The sequence below is a fragment of the Oncorhynchus masou genome, chromosome 3, assembly GCF_036934945.1.
Source record: "Oncorhynchus masou masou isolate Uvic2021 chromosome 3, UVic_Omas_1.1, whole genome shotgun sequence".
In the NCBI taxonomy this organism is placed as follows: Eukaryota; Metazoa; Chordata; class Actinopteri; order Salmoniformes; family Salmonidae; genus Oncorhynchus; species Oncorhynchus masou.
The window spans coordinates 71,162-97,166 of record NC_088214.1 but is presented as its reverse complement, the minus strand read 5'-3'; the positions used below and the strand labels follow the sequence as shown (position 1 = coordinate 97,166).

At 42.0% G+C, this 26,005-nt stretch overlaps 1 protein-coding gene across 2 annotated transcripts in view; it reads left to right on the top strand.

Moving 5' to 3' along the window:
• Window positions 1–26,005, top strand: part of stam (signal transducing adaptor molecule (SH3 domain and ITAM motif) 1) — a 45,753-nt gene that overhangs the window by 6,322 nt on the left and 13,426 nt on the right. For both annotated transcript variants that reach the window (XM_064928604.1, XM_064928595.1), the window contains 8 exons: window positions 1,590–1,665; window positions 2,374–2,469; window positions 8,667–8,813; window positions 9,016–9,106; window positions 9,419–9,617; window positions 11,699–11,793; window positions 13,472–13,560; window positions 19,050–19,137. In XM_064928604.1, the coding sequence (XP_064784676.1) occupies window positions 1,615–1,665; window positions 2,374–2,469; window positions 8,667–8,813; window positions 9,016–9,106; window positions 9,419–9,617; window positions 11,699–11,793; window positions 13,472–13,560; window positions 19,050–19,137 (856 nt within the window). In that variant the 5' untranslated portion in view covers window positions 1,590–1,614. The remainder of the gene's footprint in view (window positions 1–1,589; window positions 1,666–2,373; window positions 2,470–8,666; window positions 8,814–9,015; window positions 9,107–9,418; window positions 9,618–11,698; window positions 11,794–13,471; window positions 13,561–19,049; window positions 19,138–26,005) is intronic.

Here is a 26,005-nt window from a genome sequence, read left to right as displayed (position 1 = left end):
GTCAGACCCCGGTGGTTTGTCATTGTTTATCAACAATCTTTTTTTCACCTCTTCCACACTGACTTTATGGAATTCAAAAGTATAATTCTAGTCTTTCATAATGTGGCAGTGTTTGTTGCTGGCATGTCATGCCTAAATTGTTAATCTTGCCTATGAAAAAAATCATTAAAGTAGTTGGCAATATCAGTTGGTTTTGTGTTGAATAAGCCGTCTGTTTCAATGAATGATGAAGCTGATTTTGCCTTTTTTCACAATTTAATTTTAGGTGCTCCAAATATTTTTTACTATCATTCACATTTATCTTTGTTTCATAGTGTAGATTTATTTTATTCAGTTTAGTCACATGATTTCTCAATTTGCATAAAGTTTGTCATTCCGTTGTGCAGCCAGACTTATTTTCCATTCCTTTTGCCTCATCCCTCCCAACTATATAATTTTCAATTCCTCATCAGTCCACAGGGATTTGACAGTTTTTAGTAATTTTCTTAATGGATGTGTGCTTATTACTAACTGGAATGAGCAAGTTCATAAATGTGTTTAGTATACCGTCTGTTTGCTCCTCATTACACACCACGGACCAACAAATATTCTTTACAGCAACAACATAGGAATCACTACAAAACGTATTGTATGACCTCTCATACACTATATTAGGTCCAGCCTTTGGGACTTTGGTTTTCCTAGATGTGTCTACTAAAGTTGCAGGCACTGGTTACAGTTTGAAGCAGCTTGATGAAAGCTAGTCAATATTTAAATCACCCAGAGAATATACCTTTCTGTTGATATCACATACATTATCAAGCATTTCACACTTGTCATCCAGATACTGACTGTTAGCACTTGGTGGTCTATAGCAGCTTCCCACCAGAATGGGCTTTAGGTGAGGCAGCTGAACCTGTAGCCATATTACTCCAACAGTATTTAACATGAGATCTTCTCTAATCTTTACAGGAATGTTGTTCTGAATATAAACATCAACACCTCCACTATTGGCATTTCTGTATTTTCTGTAAATGTTATAACCTTGTATTGCTACCACTGTATCATCAAAGGTATTATCTAAGTGAGTTTCAGAGCTACTCAGAATATGAATGTAATCTGTTACTAGCAAATTATTGATTTCATGAACCTTGTTTCTTAAGCTACATATGTTAACGTGGGCTATTTTGAGCACTTTTCTTCTGGGATGCTTACTGTTTTCATTGCTTTACTGTGAAGCTTAGCAGCAGTAGATGTGCTCATGTCATTTATGTTAGTGCAGTGTGAGAACCTAGCATCACAATGGTAGGGATTAACTGAGCTGGGCTTGAGTCATTAAGTCATTGTTTCAACGTAGCCTTATAATGCTGTGAAAGGATCCAGGAACCCAAATGATTTGGGTGGATTCTATCCTCCTTTATAAAACATGTTTTGTTTCCAGAATATCAACAATTGTCAAAAGATTACACTCATTAAGCTGCAAAAATCACTTAGCCAGTTCTGAAGAGAGAGAATACCGCTAAAGCATTGTTGATGAGGATGTGTGTTATTGATAAAGTTGTATGTGTTGTTGATGATCATAATGAAGGTTGATGTGTGTTCTATTCAAGGCCTAAAGAATGTCTTCGGTCGATTATGAGACGAGTCAACCACAAGGATCCACATGTTGCCATGCAGGCTCTGACGGTAAACACAGACAACACAGCTATGTATTACAACAGGTGCTTGGAGGAAAAACTGTCTGCTGTATAAATATATTTCATAAAGCGGTCTTAAGCTGTCATAAAGCCCTGTCTTATGCTGTAAATGCACTACATGACCAACAGTATGTGGACACCATCTTGTTGAACATCTCATTCCAAAATCATGAGCATTAATATTGACTTGGTCCCCCATTTGCTGCTATAACAGCCTCCATTCTTCTGGGAAGGATTTCCACTAGATGTTGGAACATTGCTGCGGTGACTTGCTTCCATTCAGCTACAAGAGACTTAGTGAGGTCGGGCACAGATATTGGATATTGCTCCTAGACGTTTCCACATCACAATAACAGCACTTATATTTGGCCAAGGACAGCTCTAACAGGGCAGAAATGTGATGAACTGACTTGTTGGAAAGGTGGTATTCTATTACGGTGCCACGTTGAAATTCATTGCCAATGTTTGTCTATGGAGATTGGATGGCAGTGTGCTCGATTTGAAACACCTGTCATTAACAGGTGTGGCTGAAATAGCCAGATTTACTCATTTCAAGGTCTGTCCACATAGTTTTGTCTATATAGTGTCTATTTCATAAAGCTGTCTTATGCTATAAATATATTTCATAGAGCTTTATGACAGCTTAAAAAAGCTTTATCTTTACATTATTGAAGTAAATGTGTTTTTCCCTTCCCAGCTGCTTGGTGCCTGTGTTTCAAACTGTGGGAAGATATTTCATCTAGAAGTGTGCTCCAGAGAGTTTGCCAGTGAGGTCAGCAACGTTCTAAACAAGGTGTGGATATTCGCTGTCATTGTATGTAATGTTACAGAAATATCTACTTTGAAAATTGTTGTATGATACGTGTTGTATAAAGTTTGAAGGGCCATACTAATGTAAGTGTGTGTGTGTGTGTGTGTGTGTTACAGGCCCATTTTCAGCTGGCTACTTTTTCCATTTTAGTTTTATTTATTCATATTATAAGCTCAACAATGCACACATGGCTAAAGGCTACGTGCAAAGTTTCCAAAATGCCATTAGCCGGAAAACACAAGCTGTAACATGCGATGTAGATGAAAATATCCGTGAGCAGTTTCATGCGACATAGATGCAAATATTTGTGAGCGGTTTCATGCGACATAGATGCAAATATTCGTGAGCGGTTTCATGCAATATAGATGCAAATACATGTTAGAAATTAAGAGGGGAGATCTAAAGATGCATTGGTTACTAATCATTTTTAATTTCACCTTTATTTAACCAGGTAGGCCAGTTGAGAACAAGTTCTCATTTACAACTGCAACCTGGCCAAGATAAAGCAAAGCAGTGCAGCAAAAACAACAGTTACACATGGAGTAAACAAACATACAGTCAATAACACAATAGAAACATCTATATACAGTGTGTGCAAATGAGGTAGGATAAGGGAGGTAAGGCAATAAATAGGCCCTATAGGCGAAAATACTTGCAATTTAACATTAATATGGGGATTATTAATATAGGGATGAGGTAGCCGTGTGTGCTGTTTACAGATTGGCTGTGTACAGTGATTGGTAAGCTGCTCAGACAGCTGATGCTTAAAGTTAGTGAGGGACATATGTCTCCAGCTTCAGCAATTTTTTTTGTTATTTATTTTGGTTTGTTTTTTTGCTATTCGTTCCAGTTATTGGCATCGGAGAACTCGAAGGAAAAGCAGCCAAATGAGGAGTTAGCTTTGGGGATGACCAGTGAAATATACCTGCTGGAGCGCGTACTGCTGGGTGTTGCTATGGTGACCAGTGAGCTGAGATAAGGTGGGGCTTTACCTAGCAAAGACTTTTATAGATGACCTGGAGCCAGTGGGTTTGGCGACATATGAAGCGAGGGCCAGCCAACGAGAGCATACAGGACGCAGTGGTGGGTAGTAGTTTGTTGAGTAGAGTGTTGGAGGCTATTTTGAAAATTACATCGCTGAAGTCCAGGGTCGGTAGGAGAGTCAGTTTTACAAAGGTATGTTTAGCAGCATGAGTGAAGAAGGCTTTGTTGCGAAATAGGAAGCCGATTTCTAGATTTAATTTTGGATTGGAGATGCTTAATTTGAGTCTGGAAGGAGAGTTTACAGTCTAACCAGACATCTAGGTATTTGTAGTTGTCCACATATTCTAAGTCAGAACCGTCAGAGTGATGATGGTAGTTGGACGGGCGAGTGCGGACAGCGATTGGTTGAAGAGCGTGCATTTAGTTTTATTAGCATTTTAAGAGCAGTTGGAGGCCACGGAAGGAGTGTTGTATGGCATTGAAGCTCTTCTGGAGGTTTGTTAACCGTTTCCAAAGAACGGCCAGAAGTATACAGCATGGTGTCGTCTGCGTGGAGGTGGATCAGAGAATCACCAGCAGCAAGAGCGACATCACTGATACATATAGAGAAAAGAGTCGCCCCAAGAATTGAACCTTGTGGTACCCCCGTAGAAACTGCCAGAGGTCCGGACAACAGGCCCTCCGATTTGACACACTGAACTATCTGAGAAGTAGTTGGTGAACCAGGCGAGGCAGTCATTTGTGAAACTAAGGCTCTTGAGTCTGCCGATAAGAATGTGGTGATTGACAGAGTCGAAAGCCTTGGTCAGGTCAATGAAGACGGCTGCACCTTACTGTCTTTTATCGATCGTGGTTATGATATTGTTTAGGACCTTGAGCGTGACTGAGGTGCACCCATGACCAGCTCGGAAACCAGATTGCATAACGGAGAAGGTACAGCAGGATTCGAAATGGTTGGTGATCTTTGTTAACTTGGCGTTTGAAGACTTTAGAAAGGTAGGGCAGGATAGATATAGGTCTGTAACAGTTTGTCTAGAGTGTCTCCCCCTTTGAAGAGGGGTATGACCGCGGCAGCGTTCCAATCTTTAGGGAACTCAGATGATACGAAAGAGTTTGAATAGGTTAGTAATAGGCATTGTAACAATGGGGGGTGGATAATTTTAGAGAGGGCCCAGATTGTCTAGCCCAGCTGATTTGTAGGGTCCAGATTTTGCAGCTTTTTCAGAACAACAGCGATTTGGGTGAAGGAGTAGCGGGGGGATGAGGGGGCTGAGATATTGGTAGGGGTAGCCAGGGGGAAAGCATGGCCAGCTGTAGAAAAATGCTTATTGAAATGTTCGATTATCGTAGATTTATCGGTGTTGACAGTGTTTCCTAACCTCAGTGCAGTGGGCAGCTGCGAGGTGGTGCTCTTATTCCCCATGGACTTTAGTGTCCCGAAACATTTGGAAATTTGTGTTACAGGATGCAAATTTCTGTTAGGGAAGCGAAGGCTAGCTTTTTCAAACTGAGGGTAGGTTGGTCAGAATGATATCTGAGGGTTCCCGTGTTTACCGATTTTTGGTTGTACCTGGTAGGTTCCTTGATAATTTGTGTGAGATTGAGGGCATCTAGTTTAGATTGTAGGACGGCCGGGGTGTTAAGCATATTCCAGTTTTTCAACTAGCAGTTGTTGCTAATATGACTAGGATTATACCTTTGGCTGCTGGACAATTAAAACGTTGATTTGAAAACCTATAGAACGTTATGAAAATGCTGGTTTCAATGGCATATGAAGTCTTTATAAAATAATAGATTATTGGTTTCAATGGCATATGAAATCTTTATAGAATTCCACCCACACTTCTATGGTCGTATTTTGGCTACTTTGAAACAGGGCAAGAAATGCTTCATAAAATGACATGAAACGTCCAGGTTTTAAACAATTAAGTAAATGGTTAAATAGTTTCAAAATGCTGACCGCCTCCTCTCAGATTCTAGGTGGGTGAAGTGAGGTGCACAACAGCCACTGACCTTCACTCCGGTCATGGTTAACATTTGGTCTGAACAAAAACCGCACCTTGAGAACGTCGACAGAATCAAGCCTTTACGTTGTTAATTATCCTTCATTATATTTGTCAAACAATTCTGCCAATAACAGCTAGGTTTCTCCTCCCCACGCAGAACACTCCCAGACAGTCCTGCAAAGAAGCAACTTATTTTTTAAATTATTTAAAAAATTGAAAACAACCATAGGAAGGTACTTAATTTTTACCCAGAAATAATTTGATATTGAGATAAAAACTGCTGCGTTCGACCTTTACTTCATTGTTCTGTTTGAATAAAATACACTGCCTTTCAAAAGTTTGGGGTCATTTAGAAATGTCCTTGTTTTCCATGAAAACACATGAAATGAAATTAGTTGCAAAATGATTAGGAAATATCGTCAAGACGTTGACAAGGTTAGAAATAATAATTTTTAATGGAAATAACTTAGCTTTCGTCAAAGAATCCTCCATTTGCAGCAATTACAGCATTGCAGACCTTTGGCATTCTAGTTGTCAATTTGTTGAGGTAATCTGAAGAGATTTCACCCCTTCCTGAAGCACATCCCACAAGTTGGATTGACTTGATGGGAACACAACAGCTCAGTCGGGTTGAGATCTGGTGACCGTGCTGGCCACTCCATTATAGACAGAATACCAGCTGACTGCTTCTTCCCTAAATAGTTATTGCGTAGTTTGGAGCTGTGCTTTGGGTCAAATCAAATTTTATTTGTCACATACACATGGTTAGCAGATGTTAATGCGAGTGTAGCGAAATGCTTGTGCTTCTAGTTCCGACAATGCAGTAATAACCAACAAGTAATCTAACTAACAATTCCTAAACTACTGTCTTATACACAGTGTAAGGGGATAAAGAATATGTACATAAAGGATATATGAATGAGTGATGGTACAGAGCAGCATAGGCAAGATACAGTAGATGGTATCGAGTACAGTATATACATGTGAGATGAGTATGTAAACAAAGTGGCATAGTTAAAGTGGCTAGTGATACATGTATTACATAAGAATGCAGTTGATGATATAGAGTACAGTATATACGTATGCATATGAGATGAATAATGTAGGGTAAGTAACATTATATAAGGTAGCATTGTTTAAAGTGGCTAGTGATATATTTACATCATTTCCCATCAATTCCCATTATTAAAGTGGCTGGAGTTGAGTCAGTGTCAGTGTGTAGGCAGCAGCCACTCAATGTTAGTGGTGGCTGTTTAACAGTCTGATGGCCTTGAGATAGAAGCTGTTTTTCAGTCTCTCGGTCCCAGCTTTGATGCACCTGTACTGACCTCGCCTTCTGGATGATAGCGTGGTGAACAGGCAGTGGCTCGGGTGGTTGATGTCCTTGATGATCTTTATGGCCTTCCTGTAACATCGGGTGGTGTAGGTGTCCTGGAGGGCAGGTAGTTTGCCCCCGGTGATGCGTTGTGCAGACCTCACTACCCTCTGGAGAGCCTTACGGTTGAGGGCGGAGCAGTTGCCGTACCAGGCGGTGATACAGCCCGCCAGGATGCTCTCGATTGTGCATCTGTCGAAGTTTTGAGTGCTTTTGGTGACAAGCCAAATGTTTTCAGCCTCCTGAGGTTGAAGAGGCGCTGCTGCGCCTTCTTCACGATGCTGTCTGTGTGAGTGGACCAATTCAGTTTGTCTGTGATGTGTATGCCGAGGAACTTAAAACTTGCTACTTTCTCCACTACTGTTCCATCGATGTGGATAGGGGGGTGTTACCTCTGCTGTTTCCTGAAGTCCACAATCATCTCCAATGTCCTGTTGTAGGAGGAAATTGGCTCCATTTAAGCGTCGTCCAGAGTATGGCATGGCGTTGCAAAATGGAGAGATGGCTTTCCTTTTTGAAGATCACTTTTACCCTGTACAAATCCCCCACTTTACCACCACCAAAGCACCCCGACCATCACATTGCCTCCACCAAGCAGGGTAGCCTAGTGGTTAGAGCATTGGACTAGTAACCGAAAGGTTGCAAGTTCAAATCCCCGAGCTGACAATGTGCAAATCTGTGTCGTTCTGCCCCTGAACAGGCAGTTAACCCACTGTTCCTAGGCCGCCATTGAAAATAAGAATTTGTTCTTAACTGACTTGCCTAGTTAAATAAAGGTAAAAAAATTAAAAATAAAAAGCACTCCAACATATTTAAAAAAAATTCTGCGTCTCACGAATGTTGTTTTTTGTGATCTGAACAGCTCAAACTGAGATTTCTGTCCATAACACTTTTTGTCCAATATTCACATGTCTGTGTTCTTTTGCCCATCTTATTCTTTTATTTTTATTGGCCAGTCAGATATGGCTTTTTCTTCGCAACTCTGCCTAGAAGACCAGCGTCCTGGAGTTGCCTCTTTGCTGTTGACTTTGAGACTGGTGTTTTGTGGGTACTATTTAATGAAGCTGACAGTTGAGGACTTGTGAGGCGTCTTTCTCAAACTAGACACTCTAATGTACTTGTTCTCTTGCTAAGTTGTGCACCGGGGCCTCCCACTCTTTTTATTCTGTTTCTTGGCAATTTCTCGCATGGAATAGCCTTCATTTCTCAGAACAAGAATAGACGGACGAGTTTCAGAATAAAGTCCTTTGTTTCTGGCCATTTTGAGCCTGTAATCGAACCCACAAATGCTGATGCTCCAGATACTCAACTAAAGTATTAACTAGTTAAAGAAGACCAGTTTTATTGCTTCTTTAATCAGGACAACAGTTTTAAGCAATGCTAACATAATTGTAAATGGGTTAAAATGGATTAGCTAACACAATGTGCCATTGGAAAACAGGAGTGGTGGTTGCTGATAATGGTCCTCTGTACACCTATGTAGATATTCCATAAAAAAATCTGCCGTTTCCAGCTACAATAGTCATTTACAACATTAACAATGTATACACTTGATTTCTGATCAATTTGATGTAATTTTAATGGACCAAAAAATGGCTTTTCTTTAAAAAACAAGGAACTTTCTAAGTGACAACTTTTGAATGGTAGTGTACGTAATTCGAAAAACAAACATTGTGGCAATTCATATCTTGAAGTAAAACAACTGTGGTCCCTGGGCACGTTGCTGGCTACTCTTTCTATTTGGCTGGCTACTTTACATACTTGTGGAAAACGTGTGTGTGTGTGTGTGTGTGTGTGTGTGTGTGTGTGTCCAGGGCCACCCTAAGGTATGTGAGAAGCTGAAGGCACTGATGGTAGAGTGGGCAGAGGACTTTAGGAATGACCCTCAGCTCAGCCTGATTTCAGCCATGATCAAGAACCTCAGGGAACAGGGGGTCACCTTCCCTGCTGTGGGCTCTCAGGTGGGTGCACTGGGGAGGGGTCATCTTCCCTTCTGTGGGCTCACAGGTGGGTGTACTGGGGGGCTCTCAGGTGGGTGCACTGGGGGGTTAGGCTACTGTGTGATTATAGAACACTAGATATTAAACACGTTGCTGTTACAAGGCTGCATTCATTCTGGAGCAGAATAGGGCTGCATTCATTCTTGGATATTGGTCTGTTTAGGCTGCGGAGAAAGCTAAAGCAAGTCCTGCTTTAGTGGCAAAGGATCCATCCACCTTAACCAACAAGAAGGAGGAGGAAGACCTGGCTAAAGGTAAAGACACCCGCTAGGCCTGGCTACAGGTAAAGACACCCGCTAGGCCTGGCTACAGGTAAAGACACCCGCTAGACTGGGTTCTAGATTAAAACCAGACTTGGCCGACGCTAAATAGACTGCGTCTTCTGGAATAAAGTTTGTAACGACATGATCATGGAATTAGCATATTACTATGTGATTTGCCACAGTTGGCCATTCCTCTAAATGTATATTAGTCCAAAATGAAATTGTAAATCTCTGACCATGTCCTCTTGTCTTCTGCCCCCCCCTGTCTTCTCTTCTGTCTTCCATTCTCCTCTCCTCCCCCAGCCATAGAGTTATCTCTAAAGGAGCAGCGAAGTCAGCCTGGGTCAGGGCTGTCTGGGTCTGGTTTGTACCCCAGCGCCTCTTTCCTCTCTTCCCAGAGGCCTGAGGGCAGGAAGGTCAGGGCCATCTATGACTTTGAGGCTGCAGAGGACAACGAGCTCACCTTCAAGTCTGGAGAGATCATCACTATCCTGGACGACAGGTCAGGTCACCTTGCCATTCCAACCCAAAACCCTATCCCTACCATACCAACCCTATCCCTGCCATAACAACCCTATCCCTGCCATACCAACCCTATCCCTGCCATACCAACCCTATCCCTGCCATACCAACCCTATCCCTGCCATACCAACCCTATCCCTGCCATACCAACCCTATCCCTGCCATACCAACCCTAAACCATGTCAATGCCAAACCACTAACCCTGCCATACCAACCCTTAAACCCTATCCCTACCATACCAACCCTTAAACCCTATCCCTGCCATACCAACCCTATCCCTACCATACCAACCCTAAACCTTATCCATGCCATACCAACCCTAAACCCTAACCCTTCCATTCCAATAACCCTTAAACCCTATCCCTGTCATAACAACCCTAACCCTTAAACCCTATCCCACCAAACCTAGACCCTATCCCTACCACTAAATCCTATCCCTGCCATACCACTATCCCTGCCATACCAACCCTAAACCCTATCCCTACCATACCACTATCCCTGCCATACCAACCCTAAACCATGTCCCTGCCAAACCACTAACCCTGCCATACCAACCCTTAAACCCTATCCCTGCCATACCAACCCTTAAACCCCATCCCTGCCATACCAACCCTAAACCCCATCCCTGCCATACCAACCCTAAACCATATCCCTGCCATACCAAACCTAACCCCTAAACCCTATCCCTGCCATAGCAACCCTAAACCCTTAAACCCTATCCCTGCCATAGCAACCCTAAACCCTTAAACCCTATCCCTGCCATACCAATCCTAAACCCTATCCCACCAAACCTAAACCCTATCCCTACCATACCACTATCCCTGCCATACATACCCTAAACCCTATCCTTGCCATACCACTAAACCCTATCCCTGCCATACCTACCCTAAACCCTATCCTTGCCATACCACTAAACCCTATCCCTGCCATACCAGTATCCCTACCATACAACCCTTAAACCCTATCCCTACATACCAACTCTAAACCGTATCCCTACCACACCAACCATAAACCCTATCCCTGCCATACCAAACCTAAACCCTATCCCTACCATACCACTAACCCTGCTTTATCACTAAACCCGCCATACCAACCCTCAACCCTATCCTTGCCATACCCCTAAACCATATCCCTGCCATACCACTAACCCAACCCTAAACCATATCCCTGCCATACCACTAACCCAACCCTAAACCATATCCCTGCCATACCACTAACCCAACCCTAAACCATATCCCTGCCATACCACTAACCCAACCCTAAACCAAATCCCTGCCATACCACTAACCCAACCCTAAACCATATCCCTGCCATACCAACCCTAAACCCTATCCCTTCCATTCCACTAACCCTACCATACCAATTCTAAACCCTATCCCTAACATACCATTATCCCTGCCATACTAACCCTTAGCCCTAAACCCTATCCCTACTATACCAACCGTATCCCTACCATTCCAACCCTAAACCATATCCCTACCAGCCCTACCCCTACCATTCCACTAACCCTGCCATACAAACCCTAAACCCTATCCCTGCCATACCACTAAACCTTATCCCTGCCATACCACTAACCCTGCCATACAAACCCTAATCCCTAACCCTATCATACCACTAAACCTTATCCCTGCCATACCATTAACCCTGCCATACAAACTCTAACCCCTAATCCATATCCCTGCAATACCACAGTGTGCTGTTTAGCCCAGGAGTAGTGGGCCCTGTTTAGCCCAGGAGTAGTGGGCCCTGTTTAGCCCAGGAGTAGTGGGCCCTGTTTAGCCCAGGAGTAGTGGGCCCTGTTTAGCCCAGGAGTAGTGGGCCCTGTTTAGCCCAGGAGTAGTGGGCCCTGTTTAGCCCAGGAGTAGTGGGCCCTGTTTAGCCCAGGAGTAGTGGGCCCTGTTTAGCCCAGGAGTAGTGGGCCCTGTTTAGCCCAGGAGTAGTGGGCCCTGTTTAGCCCAGGAGTAGTGGGCCCTGTTTAGCCCAGGAGTAGTGGGTCTTCTGGGCTGTGTCTGGGAAACCAGTCCTTACTGTTCACTAACACGGTGTATTTTGGGGTTTCAGTGACCCCAACTGGTGGAAAGGAGAAACGTATCAGGGAGTTGGACTTTTCCCCTCAAACTTTGTAACGGCTGATCTGACTGCAGAGCCTGAGATGAGTGAGTTCACATGCACCAGGGTTTCTGTTAGGAAAATGTGGCGGCGGTCATTTGACCACCAGCATTTTAATTTACCGGACATTTGACAAATGTACTGGACCCATATTCATTGGGTGCGTAACCAGATTAGGGCATCCACTCACGGTGCTCAGAATGACAGAAATCACATTTCCATTATGGTCATTAATCTAAATAAAACATCCAAATCGAGAATGCAACGAGCGTGGTTTCCTTACCGAATTCCGATGCGCACTTTGAAGATGTTAGTAACATTCCACATGTACTTTTTGTCAGCCAACAAGACCAGTAACGAACAACAAAATCACAAGCCACCAAGACCAGTAACGAACAGCAAAATCACTAGCCAACAAGACCAGTAACGAACAGGAGAATCACTAGCCAACAAGACGAGTAACGCAGATGTTAATCTAACTATCCCCATCGTAGAAAAGTTTGTTGAGAAAGTAATATCCTATTGCAGACAGACTGTTGTGGGATGGTAGATCCCAAATGCATACAACCAGTAGGCTTAGGCTACAGTAGGCTTAGGCTACATAAAAATAAACAAACGTTTTAAAGCAAGGAGTCTGTTGCAACAGATAATAACAGCAACAGATAATAACATTTTGCTTAATGTTGATAACTATAATTTCTTCACATTATAACTGCAGCAATGTGCATAAGGCAGTAGGCTATGCGCTAATGTTCGTTCCATAATGCAATTAGTGGGAAAACACAGTTGTCAAAAGTGCGCAAGCGGTTTCATGTGACATAGATGAAAATATCTGTTAGAAATGTAGAAAGAGGGGAGATTTAAAGATGCATCAACTAGCATGGGATGATAATATGACTAGGATTATCATCAACTAGCATGGGTTGCTAATGTGACTAGGATTATCATCAACTAGCATGATTTTGGCTAGGCTACTTTGAAGCAAGGTAAGACATGCCTCATGTGGTAAAAATGTTCAGGTTTCAAACAATTGTGTTTTCAAAATGCATGCTACCTCCAGCTCATTGCAAAGTGGTGTGTGATGCGTTGATGAAGGCTGCTTTCCGTTGCCTATACATTTGAATGGTGAATGGGAAGCACACTTCAATCACCACTTGAGAAATACAAATAGTACCTCAACACGGGATTGCATTTAGAATTGTTGCGCACTGATTTGGCTTGAAACATCCAACGAATTAGCAGTTTGAGATGCTGTAACAGCAGTTTGAGATGCTGTAACAGCAGTTTGAGATGCTGTAACAGCAGTTTGAGATGCTGTCTGACATATTTTCCACTCAAAGGCTCTATCTGAATGCTGTGCCTGTGTGATGAATAAGATTAATGTAACGAATACACACATGCATTAATTTAATTCCACTAAATTGTGGAAATTAACCTATAACCTATTTTTTTTCATCTCCTGGATAATTGGCAGGAGCCAATTTGTTTTTTTTTAAACTGACAAAGCCGCCTATTACCTCAACGGAAAACCCCACACACACACACAGCCCCCCTGGCTATCTCCATGTCCCCCTGGCTGTCCATGTCTCCTCTGTAACTATTCCCCAGCTTGTTGCTGTAAATGATGTGTTCTCAGACAATTTACCTGAGAAAATAGGGGTTAAATAAAACCATGACTGCCTCCATGTCCCCCTTACTGTCCCCCTGACTGTCCTGTGTCCACAGTGAAGACAGAAAAGAAGACGGTGCAGTTCAGTGAGGAGGTCCAGGTGGAGAGCATAGAGCCTGAGCCTGAACCGGTCTACATAGACGAGGTACGACAGCTTTGTTCTACAGCTTTATGTACAGTACCAGTCAAAAGTTTGGACACACCTACTCATTCAAGAGTTTTTCTTAAATTTGACTAGTTTTTACATTGTACAATAATAATGAAGACATCAAAACTATGAAATAACACATATGGAATCATGTAGTAATCAAACAAATCAAAATATTTTCAAATAGCCACCCTTTGCCTTGAAGACAGTTTTGTATGCTCTTGGCATTCTCTCAACCAGCTTCACCTGGAATGCTTTTCCAACCGTCTTGAAGTTCCCACATATGCTGAGCACTTGTTGGCTGCTTTTCCTTCACTCTGCGGTTCAACTCATCCCAAACCATCTCAATTGGTTTGAGGTCTGGTGATTGTGGAGGAAAGGTCATCTGATGCAGCACTCCATCACTTTCCATCTTGGTCAAATAGCCCTTATACAGCCTGGAGATGTGTTGGGCCATTGTCCTGTTGGAAAAACAAATGATAGTCCCAATAAGCGCAAACCAGATGGGATGGTGTATCGCTGCAGAATGCTATGGTAGCCATGCTGGTTTAGTGTGCCTTGAATTCTAAATAAATTACAGACCGTGTCACCAGCAAATCACCCACACACCATAACACCTTCTCCTCCATGGTGGGAAATACACATGCAGAGATCTTCCGTTCACCCACACTGCGTCTTACAAAGACAGGGTGGTTGGAACCAAAAATCTTGACTCCAGACCAAAGGACAGATTTCCACCGGTCTAATGTCCATTGCTCGTGTTTCTTGACCCTAACAAGCCTATTCTTATTATTGGTGTCCTTTTGTAGTGGTTTCTTTGCAGCAATGTGACCATGAAGGCCTGAATCACACATAGTTGATGTTGATATGTCTGTTATTTGAATTCTGTGAAGCATTTATCTGGCTGCAATTTCTGAGGCTGGTAACTCTAATGAACTTATCCTCTGCAGCAGATGTAACTCTGGGTCTTCCTGTCCTGTGGTGGTCCTCATAAGAGCCAGTTTCATCATAGCGCTTGATGGTTTTTGCGACTGCACTTGAAGGAACTTTCAAAGTTCTTCAAATGTTCCGTATTGACTGACCTTCGTGTCTTAAAGTAATGATGCACTGTCATTTCTCTTTGCTTATTTGAGCTGTTCTTGCCATATTATGGACTTGGTCTTTTGCCAAATAGGGCTGTCTTATGTATACCACCCCTCCTTGCCACAACACAACTGATTGGCTCAAGCGCATTAAGAAGGAAAAAAATTCCACAGATGAACTTTTAACAAGGCACACCTGTTAATTGAAATGCATTTCAGGTAACTACCTCATGAAGCTGGTTGAGAGAATGCCAAGAGTGTGCATTCTGTCATCAAGGCAAAGGGTGGCTACTTTGAAGAATCTCAAATTTAAAATATATTTCGATTTGTTTAACGCTTTTTTGGTAACACATATGGAATCATGTAGTTATTTCATTGTTCGGATGTCTTCACTATTATTCTACAATGTAGAAAATAATAAAATTAACGAAAGCTTTTAAATGAGGTGTTCTAAGACTTGACTGCGTGTGCTCGTTTGGAAAGTATTCAGACCCCTTGACTTTTTCCACGTTTTGTTCATTACAGTCCTATTCTAAAATTGATTAAATTGGGGGTTTTCCCTTATCAATCTACACCCATAATGACAAAGCAAAAGTTCTTAAATCATTTTTGCAGATTTATAAAATATAAAAAAACTAACTTTTTACTCTTTGTTGAAGCACCTTTGGCAGCAATTACAGCCTCAAGTCTTCTTGGGTATGACTCTACAGGCTTTGCACATGTGTATTTGGGAGTTTCTCCCATTCTTCTCTGCAGATCCTCTCAAGCTCTGTCAGGTTGGTTGGGCGTCTTTGCTGCACTGCTATTTTCAGATGTCTCCAGAGATGTTCGATTGGGTTCAAGTCCAGACTCTGGCTGGGCCGCTCAAGGAAATTGAGTCTTGTCCCGAAGCCGCACCTGCGTTGTCTTGGCTGTGCTTAGGGTCATTATCATGTTGGAAGATAAACCTTTGCCCCAGTGTAATGTTCTGAGTGGTTTGGAGCAGGTTTTCATTAAGGATCTCTTTGTACTTTTCTCAGTTCATCTTTCCCTCAACCCTGACTAGTTTCCCAGTTCCTGCCGCTGTAAAACATCCCCACAGCATGATGCTGCCACCACCATGCTTCACCGTAGGGTTGGTGACAAGTTTCCTCAAGATGTGACTCTTAGTATTCAGGCCAAAGAGTTCAGTCTTGGTTTGAATGATGGCGGTCTCTGTGTTCTTGGATCTTCAATGCTGCATATATTTTTGGGGTACCCTTCCCCACATCTGTGCGTTGACACAATCCAGTCTCGGAGCTCTACGGACAATTCCTTTGACCTCATGGCTTGGTTATTGCACTGTCCTGCACTGTCAACTTATATAGACAGGTGTGTGCCTTTCCAAATAATGTCCAATCAATTGAATTGAACACAGGCAGACTCTAATCACATTGTAGAAACACCTCCAGGATGAACAATGAGACCAGAGCTGAATTTATAGTCTCATAGCCAAGGGTCTGAATACTTTAAAAATGTATATATTTCACCTTTATTTAATCAGGTAGGCCAGTTCAGAACAAGTTCTCATTTACAACTGCAACCTGGCCAAGATAAACGCATAGCGTTGCGACACAAACAACAGAGTTACACATAAACAAACGTGCAGTCAATAACACAAAATAAAAATAGGAAGATCTTTGTACAGTGTGTGCAAATGTAGAGGAGTAAGGAGGTAGGCAATAAATAGGCCCGAGGTGAAAATAATTACAATTTTGCATTAATACTGGAGTGATATATGTGCAGATGATGTGCAATTAGAGATACTGGGGTGCAAGAGGGTAAGTAATAATATGGGGATGAGGCAGTCGGGTGTGCTATTTACAGATTGGCTGTGTACGGGTACAGTGATCGGTAAGCTGCTCTGACAGCTGATGCTTAAAGTTAGTGAGGGAGATATGAGTCCAGCTTTAGTGATTATTATTTTATTTTTTTGCAATTTGTTCCAGTCATTGGCAGCAGAGAACTGGAAGGAAAGGCATCAAAAGTAAGTGTTGGCTTTGGGGATGACCAGTGCAATATACCTGCCGTAGCGCGTGAGTGTTAAGGCGGGGCTTTATCTAGCAAAGACTTATAGATGACCCGGAGCCAGTGGGTTTGGCGACGGATATATGGTGTGGGCCAGCCAACGAGAGCATACAGGTCCCAGTGGTGGGATGTATATGGGGCTTTGGTGATAAAATGGATGGCACTGTGATAGACTGCATCCAGTTTGCTGAGTAGAGTGTTGGAGGCTATTTTGGATCGGTAGGAGAGTCAGTTTTACGAAGGTATGTTTAGCAGCATGAGTAAAGGAGGCTTTGTTGCAAAATTGGAAGCCGATTCTAGATTTAATTTTGCATTGGAGAGACTTAATGTGAGTCTGGAAGGAGAGTTTACACACTAGCCAGACACTTAGGTATTTGTAGTTGTCCACATATTCTAAGTCAAAACCATCCAGAGTAGTGATGGTAGTCGGGCGGGAGGGTGCAGGCAGCATGAAGAGCATGCACTTAGTTTTACTACCATTTAAAAGCAGTTGGAGGCCATGGTTGGAGTGTTGTATGGTGTTGAAGCTTACTTATGTAAATATGGTATCTATTTTTTATTTGTAATAAATTTGCTAACATTTAGATTTGTCATTATGGGGTATTGTGTAGATTGAGGATTTTTTTATTTAATTCATTTTAGAATAAAGCTGTAACGTAATAAAATGTGGAAAGTCAAGGGGTGTGAATACTTTCTGAACTTTATATGCAAAAGTATATGGACAGCCCTTCAAATTAGATTTGGCTAATTTGGCCACACCTGCAACAGGTGTATACAACTGAGCATACAGCCATGCAGTCTCCATAGTCAAACATTGGCCGTAGAATGGCCTTACTGAAGAGCTCAGTGACTGTCAACGTCATAGGATGCCAACTTTTCAACAAGTCAGTTCGTAAAATATCTGCCCTGCTAGAACTGCCCCGGTCAGCAGTAAGTTCAAAGTGGAAACGTCTAGGAGCAACAACGGCTCAGCCGCAAAGTGGTGGGCCACACAAGCTGGGAGCTTCATGAAATGGTTTTCCATGACCATACAGCCGCACACAAGCCTAAGATCACCATGCGCAATGCTAAGCGTCTGCTGGAGTGGTGTTAAGCTCGTCGTTGGACTCTGGAGCATTGAAAAGGCGTTCTCTGCAGGGATGAATAACGCTTCACAACCTGGCAGATGCCAGTAGAACTCGACTTGCCCCAATGCATAGTGCTAACTGTAAACTTTGGTGGAGCAGGAACAATGGTTCGGGCTAGGCCCCTTGGCTCCAGTGAAGGGCAATCTTATCACTACACAATACAATGACATTCTAGACAATTCTGTGCTTCTAACATTGTTGAAACAGTTTGGGGAAGGCCCTTTCCCAGTTCATCATGACAATACCCCATGCAGGAAGCAAGGTCCATACAGAAATGGTTTGTCGAGATCGGTGTGGAACTTGATTGACCTGCACAGAGCCATGACCTCAATCCCATTGAACACCTTTTTGGTGAATTGGAACGCCGACTGCGAACCAGGCCTAAATGGCCAACATCAGTGCCGACCTCACTAATGCTTTTCTGGCTGAATGGAAGTAAGTCCCTGCAGCAATGTACCAACATCTAGTGGAAAGCCAGAAGAGTGGAGGCTGTTATAGCAGCAAAGGGGGGACCAATTCCATATTAATGCCCATGATTTTGGAATGATATGTTCAACGAGAAGGTATCCACATACTTTTTGTCATGTAGTGTGTGTGTGTGTGTGTATATATACTTAGTATACAAAACATTAAGAACACCTGCTCTTTCCATAACAGACTATTCAGGTGAAAGGATAGTACAACTGAATGCATTCAACTAAAAGCTATGAGCCTTTATTGATGTCACTAGTTAAATCCACTTCAATGAAGTGGGGGCGACAAATTTAAAGAATGTTTTTAAGTCTTGAGACATGGATTGTGTATATGTGCCATTCAGAAGGTTAATGGGCAAGACAAAATATTTAAGTGCCTTTGAACGGGGTATGGTAGTAAGTGCCAGAAGCATTGTTTTGTCAAGAACTGCAACACGGCTGTTTTTTCCATGCTCAACCGTTTCCCCTTTTGTCTCAAGAATGGTCCACCACCCAAAGGACATTCAGCCAACTTGACTCCACTGTAGGAAGCATTGGAGTCATCATGAGCCAGCATCCCAGTGGAACGCTTTAAACACCTTGTAGAGTCCATGGCCCGACGAATGGAGGCTATTCTGACCACAAAAGGGCACAACTCTTATTAGGAAGGTGTTCCAAATGTTTGGTATACTCAGTGTATACTATTATAGGTGTAATGTTTTAATTCCTTTTATAAAAAAGCCCTACTGATGTTCTATTTGGTTATTTTTCCTCACCAGGAGAAAATGGACCAGCTGCTGCACATGATCCAGAGTGCAGATCCAACAGACAACCAGTCTGATGCCTGTGAGCTGCTGCAGCTAGAGGGTGAGACCAACTTACTAATTCTTACAGCTCGACTGACTTACGACTAACTTACTGAACAACTATTACTAAATAACAAATTCTTACAGCTAAAGGGTAATACTGATTTAATAAACAACTATTACTAACTCATACAGCTAGACGGTAAGATTGACTTAATGAAAAACTATTACTAACAGCTAGTTAGTCATTCTTACCGTCTATCTAATCAAACAGCTAGAGGGAAATACTCACGTAATAAACAACTATTACTAACTAACTCTTTCAGCTAGTGGGTAATACTGATTTAATAAACAACTATTACAAACTCTTACAGCTTGACGGTAAGATTGACTTACTGAACAACTATTACTAACTAACCTTTACAGCTAGAGGGGATAAGACCTACTAACCAAAACAGCATGAGGGTAAGACTAACTCTTAAAGCTAAATGCTAAGTCTATCCATCTATCTATCTCTCTGTCTCTTACAGCTAGAGGTTAAGACTGACTAACTAATAGGTATGTAACAATTCACCAATGCGCATCAGTCACTGATTTCAATGTTTAAGATGGTTTGTGGACCCCAAAACCGATTCAAACATTATGAATTTCAAATTCACCAACATTTTTGGCTCATATTACTTTCTTCCTTACAAAAATCTCCTCTGGTGTCTAGCTCAGCATTTAACTGTGTTGACAGTCATTGATCTACAAGTAATTTTGCATGCAGAACAACCTAGGGAAAATCAGTAGCCTCGTCAAACTGCACACTGTGCCCAGATCCGCGCTGCCAAAGTGAGTAGGGCCTGATCTTACACAGCACCTTCAGCATTCAAATGCTAAAATGGCTTGCCCAATATTAGTCTTTATTGGTTGAGTGACAACCTATGTTATTTTACCAGAATAAAAGTAAGCTACCGGAAACAACTGATCTGGCTATTCCTGTTTTACGTGGCTTACAATAGTTTATTTCCATTGTTCAGGTTCACCATCAGCAATAGTTTTGTTAAAATAAAATGGTGTATATGGTCATTTTTAGATATACAGGGTAAAGTTTATATTTTCGTAACGAGGAATCGCTTTTGCGAGGCCAAAGCTGGAATACAAAAGAAGCTCACGAAACACTTCCAAATGGTCAAAACCATTTTGTTTTGAGATGGGGATGAAATCGAATGTTGTGCTATATATTCATTTGCTATGTTATAGCTAATTAAAACGATAAATATTGATTCATCAGCAGCTCAAACATTTAATCTGCAAAAATGACAAGTTAATTAGTGGGTGATAGTGATTTCAGAAACATAGTAGGGGGGAAAAACAGGCTACACCGAACCCCCCCCCCCTCCCTAGTGGGGTGGTAGAGGTCTCGTCTCACTTATGGCACAGCTCATAGTACATACATCATTTACACACACCCACACACACACACCCATAGTAAATACACCATAGACATTCAGTGCCTTCGGAAGGTATTCAGACCTCTTCACTTTTTGTTACAGCTTTATTCTAAAATGGATTGAATAGTTTTTTTTCCCCTCATCAATCTACACACAATATCCGATAGTGACAAAGCAAAAACAGGTTTAGAAATGTTTGCCAATTTTATAAAAAATAAAAAACTGAAATATCACATTTACATAAGTTGAAGGACTTTTGGCATCAATTCTTCTTGGGTATGATGCTACAAACTTGTCACACTTGTATTTGGAGAGTCCCTGCCACTGACAAAACATCGCCACAGCATGATACTGCCACAGCCATGCTTCACCATAGGGATGGTGCCATGTTTCCTCCAGATGTGACGCTTGGCATTCAGGCCAAAGAGTTCAATATTGGTTTCATCAAACCAGAGAATCTTGTTTCTCTTTGTCTGATAGTCCTTTAGGTGTCTTTTACTGAGGAGTGGCTTCCATCTGGCTGCTCTACCATAAAGACCTTATTGGTGGAGTGCTGCAGAGATGGTTGTCCTTCTGGAAGGTCCTCTCATCTCCACAGAGAAATTCTAGAGCTCCAACAGAGTGACAATTGGGTTCTTGGTCACCACCCTGACCAAGGCCCTTTTCCCCTGATTACTCAGTGTGGCTGGGCAGCCAGCTTTAGGAAGAGTCTTGGTGGTTCCAAGCTTATTCTGTTTAAGAATGATTGAGGCCATTGTGTTCTTGAGGACCTTCATTGCTGCAGAAATGTTTTGGTGCCCTTCCTCAGATCTGTGCCTAGACTCTAATCAAGTTGTAGAAACATCTCAAGGATGGTCAATGAAAACAGGATGCACCTGAGCTCAAGTTCGAGTCTCATAGCAAAAGGTTTGAATAATTATGTAAATAAGGTATATCTGTTTAGAATTTATAAACAGTGACACTGAAATTACAGAAAATATTAATTATGACCACTTCCTTCCATTTCAATATTCGATAAAGGTGTTGATTTAATTTAGCAATATTTTCTCTTATCTTTTTCACCAAACAATGAGGGAGAGTTATCTAATTACATGGGGGCTAATAGTGACCTGATTCCGTAAACTAGGCGTATGTCGCAAGTCATGACTTCACAGGAGAGCTGTTTTTTTTGCAGAATAAAAAAAATATTAAAAAAATTTCACCTTTATTTAACCAGGTAGGCAAGTTGAGAACAAGTTCTCATTTACAATTGCGACCTGGCCAAGATAAAGCAAAGCAGTTCGACACAAACAACGACACAGTTACACATGGAGTAAAATAAACATACAGTCAATAATACAGTATAAACAAGTCTATATACAATGTGAGCAAATGAGGTGAGATAAGGAAGGTAAAGGCAAAAAAAGGCCATGGTGACAAAGTAAATACAATATAGCAAGTAAAACACTGGAATGGTAGATTTGCAATGGAGGAATGTGCAAAGTAGAAATAAATAATGGGGTGCAAAGGAGCAAAATAGGGAAAGGGGTATTAGTTTGGGCAAAATTATAGGTGGGCTATGTACAGGTGCAGTAATCTTTGAGCTGCTCTGACAGTTGGTGCTTAAAGCTAGTGAGGGAGATGAGTGTTTCCAGTTTCAGAGATTTTTGTAGTTCGTTCCAGTCATTGGCAGCAGAGAACTGGAAGGAGAGGCGGCCAAGGGAAGAATTGGTTTTGGGGGTGACTAGAGAGAAATACCTGCTGGAGCGTGTGCTACAGGTGGGAGATGCTATGGTGACCAGCGAGCTAAGGGGGGACTTTACCTAGCAGGGATTGTAGATGGCATGGAGCCAGTGGGTTTGGCAACGAGTATGAAGCGAGGGCCAGCCAACGAGACTTTGGTAACAAAACGGATTGCACTGTGACAGAAATGCCATCTCGAACATGTGAACTTTCATGTGCCTTAATATCAAACTTTTATGCCATCTGTAAATACGAATAATATTGTTCAGTTACGAGCATAGTTGGTTTAGCCACAGAAAAACAGAGCAACCTTCCTGCTAGCCTTGATTTGCTGAGATAGTGAGTGGGCTGGACATGCCGAGAGATGAGTTTGGATTGGTCTTCCATATAGCACACGTCTGTCTATTGGAGCTGGTCAGTATGTCTAGGTAATTGTGTCGTAAAACTGCATAAACCTAATGTCAAGTCAAAGTGTACTGTTAGCTCGCTAACGTTATATGTATGCTCTCCACTTTCTGGAGGACTGAGGTGCGTCCTAGTGTGCCAGAGTGCACAATAACTGATACATTTTTGAACGCTCAACACCCGTCTAATTTGTCTGGAGTCAGTAAACGTCGCAAAATTCAATTGTTGCCAGCAGCACGGTTCGTCACCAACGCTCTGGAAAACAGCCTAACCAGCTCTGCTAGGGGGAGTAAAATAGTCAGTGGGGTGTTCTCTCATTATGTGTCTGGAAGTAGCTAGCCAATGTTGGGTGCTTGACTGTCGTTGTTAGGTCAGAGCGTCCAGTGTGCTCTGAATTTACGAACGAACAATGTGACAGCACAGTTGCGGTCACCAACGCGCTGGATAGCATACTGTAACTGCCTAACCAGCTCTGCAAGGGTGAGTAATGTTCAGTGAGCTGTTCTCTCTCTATTAGATGTCTGGAAGTAGCTGGCAAGTGAGTACAGAATGGTTGGATCAACCCTTAAAGAGATGGGTGGGTCTAAGGCTTAAGAGAGTGTGAACAATGCTGAATGGGTGTAGACAAAGAAGGGCTCTCCTATAGTAGTGCCAAAACATTGAAAGACCGTTTTCTCAAAAGTGAGTTTACAAGTGTATCAACTTTCAATTACTTTCCCATTGTTTACTCAAATGCAGTGTATGATATACCATTTTGCAGCTCGGAGTCTCTACTTTTATCCATTTGTAAAAAAAAAAAAAAAAAAAAAAAAAAAAAAAATTCAAATGTTGCTACATAAGACCGAATCCAGGTGGTGAGTCACTATTACGTTTTTGTATACAGAGAAACTGACTAACTCTTACAGCTTGAGCAGGCCGGTCCGTGGGCCCTATGTGGCCCGCGACCTGATTCAATACGGCCCATGGAATCATGCTCAGATCACATAAAGAATTTGCGATAGTGAAGTTTTTTTAAAGTATTTGTTATTCAAATTAAAAGACCAATGAATACTTGTATTTGTGTAATGATTTAATTACCACCGCTTGTGGGACATTTTTCTAGTTAAAACCCGCCTTATCTCAGCTCACTGGTCACCATAGCAACACCCACCTGTAGCACGCGCTCCAGCAGGTATATTGCACTGGTCATCCCCAAAGCCAACACTTGCTTTTGCCGCCTTTCCTTCCAGTTCTCTGCTGCCAATGACTGGAACGAATTTCAAAAATTACTGAAGCTGGAGACTCATATCTCCCTCACTAACTTTAAGCATCAGCTGTCAGAGCAGCTTACCGATCACTTACCTGTACACAGCCAATCTGTAAATAGCACACCCGACTGCCTCATCCCCATATTATTACTTACCCTCTTGCAAGTAGAGCTACTAAGGTGCAAATCATCATCTGCACATCTATCACTCCAGTATTAATGCTAAATTGTAATTATTTTCACCTCGGGCTTATTTATTGCCTACCTCCCTACTCTTCTACATTTGCACACACTGTACATAAATAGAAACATCTTTCAGTTATTTTGTGTTATTGACTGTACGTTTGATTATGTGTAACTCTGTTGTTGTTTGTGTCGCACTGCTATGCTTTCTTGGCCAGGTCGCAGTTGTAAATGAGAACTTGTTCTCAACTGGCCTACCTGGTTAAATAAAGGAGAAATAAAGGAGAAATAAAGGTGAAATAAAAAGGCACGTATAAATAACAACTGCACAAGGACAGACAGTGACTGACAGGCTGACACACACTTCACAGTTACAAATAGTAGCTCGCTAGAAATTGGGCAAAGATTAGTTTTTTGGGAAAGTAGACAATGAATGTAGGGTGTTCCAGCAAGTGTACATCGAAATATTTCTTTGTGGTACCAGGGAAAGCTGTGTGCAAAGTTAGCATCGCTGTCTTGAATGACTAGAACTTGTCCCAACACTTCCAGGCGAAGCATGCAGAGAAATAAAGGAATACGTCTTCTGAGCAGAGGGCAATTGCATCAAAAGAGTTGCTATCTCAGTTGCAAAAGCAGCAAGGAGTTTTCACAAAACTGCATTCAGCAAACAGAATTGCGATATGTACTGTCCCACAAAATTGCTAAACATAAAGCCATTCGCTGAGTTAGAATTCATTAAAGAATGTTTAATTGACTCTGCAGCAATACTTTGCCCCGACAAGAAAGCTGTTTGAAAATTGGGATTATAAATAATTAATTATAAATTATAGATAATAAAGAGGGGACAAAACACACATCACGACAAGAGACAACACTACATAAAGAGACCGAAGACGATAACATAGTAAGGCAGCAATACATGACAACACAGCATGGTAGCAACATGACAACAATATGGTAGCAACACATGGTAGCAGCACAAAACATGGTACAAACATTATTGGGCACAGACAACAACACAAAGAGCAAGAAGATAGAGACAACAATACATCATGCAAAGCAGCCACAACTATCAGTAGGAGTGTCCATGACTGAGTCTTTGAATAAAGAGATTGAGATAAAACTGTCCAGTTTGAATGTTGTTTGCAGCTCATTCCAGTCGCTAGCTGCAGCAAACTGAAAAGGAGTGACCCATGGATGTGTGCTTTGGGGACCTTTAACATAATGTGACTGGCAGAGCTGGTGTTGTATTTGGAGGATGAGCGGGAGAAACATCGGGGTTAGTCGCATTAGAAGGAGTGAGAGATGAGGAAATGTTGGACAGTCAAGGAGGCATGGCTGAGTCAAATAGGAATCCTGACTTAATGAAGTGGTGATTAAAAAGCTCAGCCATGTGCTTCTTGTCAGTAACAACCACATCATCAACATTAAGGGACATGGGCAGCTGTGAGGAGGAGAGTTTATTCTTCAGGTCTTTAACCGTTTCCCAGAACTTCTTGAGGTTAGACCCACAGAGGGTGAACTGCTTCTTAAAGTATCTAAATTTCGCCTTCCGGATAGCCTGAATGCACTTATTCCTCATTTGCCTGGACGAGAACCAGTCATTCTGAGTATGCGTTTGCTGAGCCTTTCGCCAATGCAGTTCTTGAGGTGGAGTAACTCTGCAAGATCACGGTCGAACCAGGGGCTGAACCTGTTTTTAATTTGAATTTTCTTTATGGGGGCGTGTTTGTTAACGATACCATTGAAATTTTTTAAAAAGAAGGTCCAAACGTCAAGCTGATTCTATACCATTTTACAGAGACCAGGTCATGAAGGAAGGCTTGCTCATTAAAGTTTTTTTTAGCAATCGTCTATGACAAATCAGGACAAGGCGTTTCACTGAGCAGCCATTACGAACACAGGCTAAGAATAACTAACTCTTACAGCTAGACGGT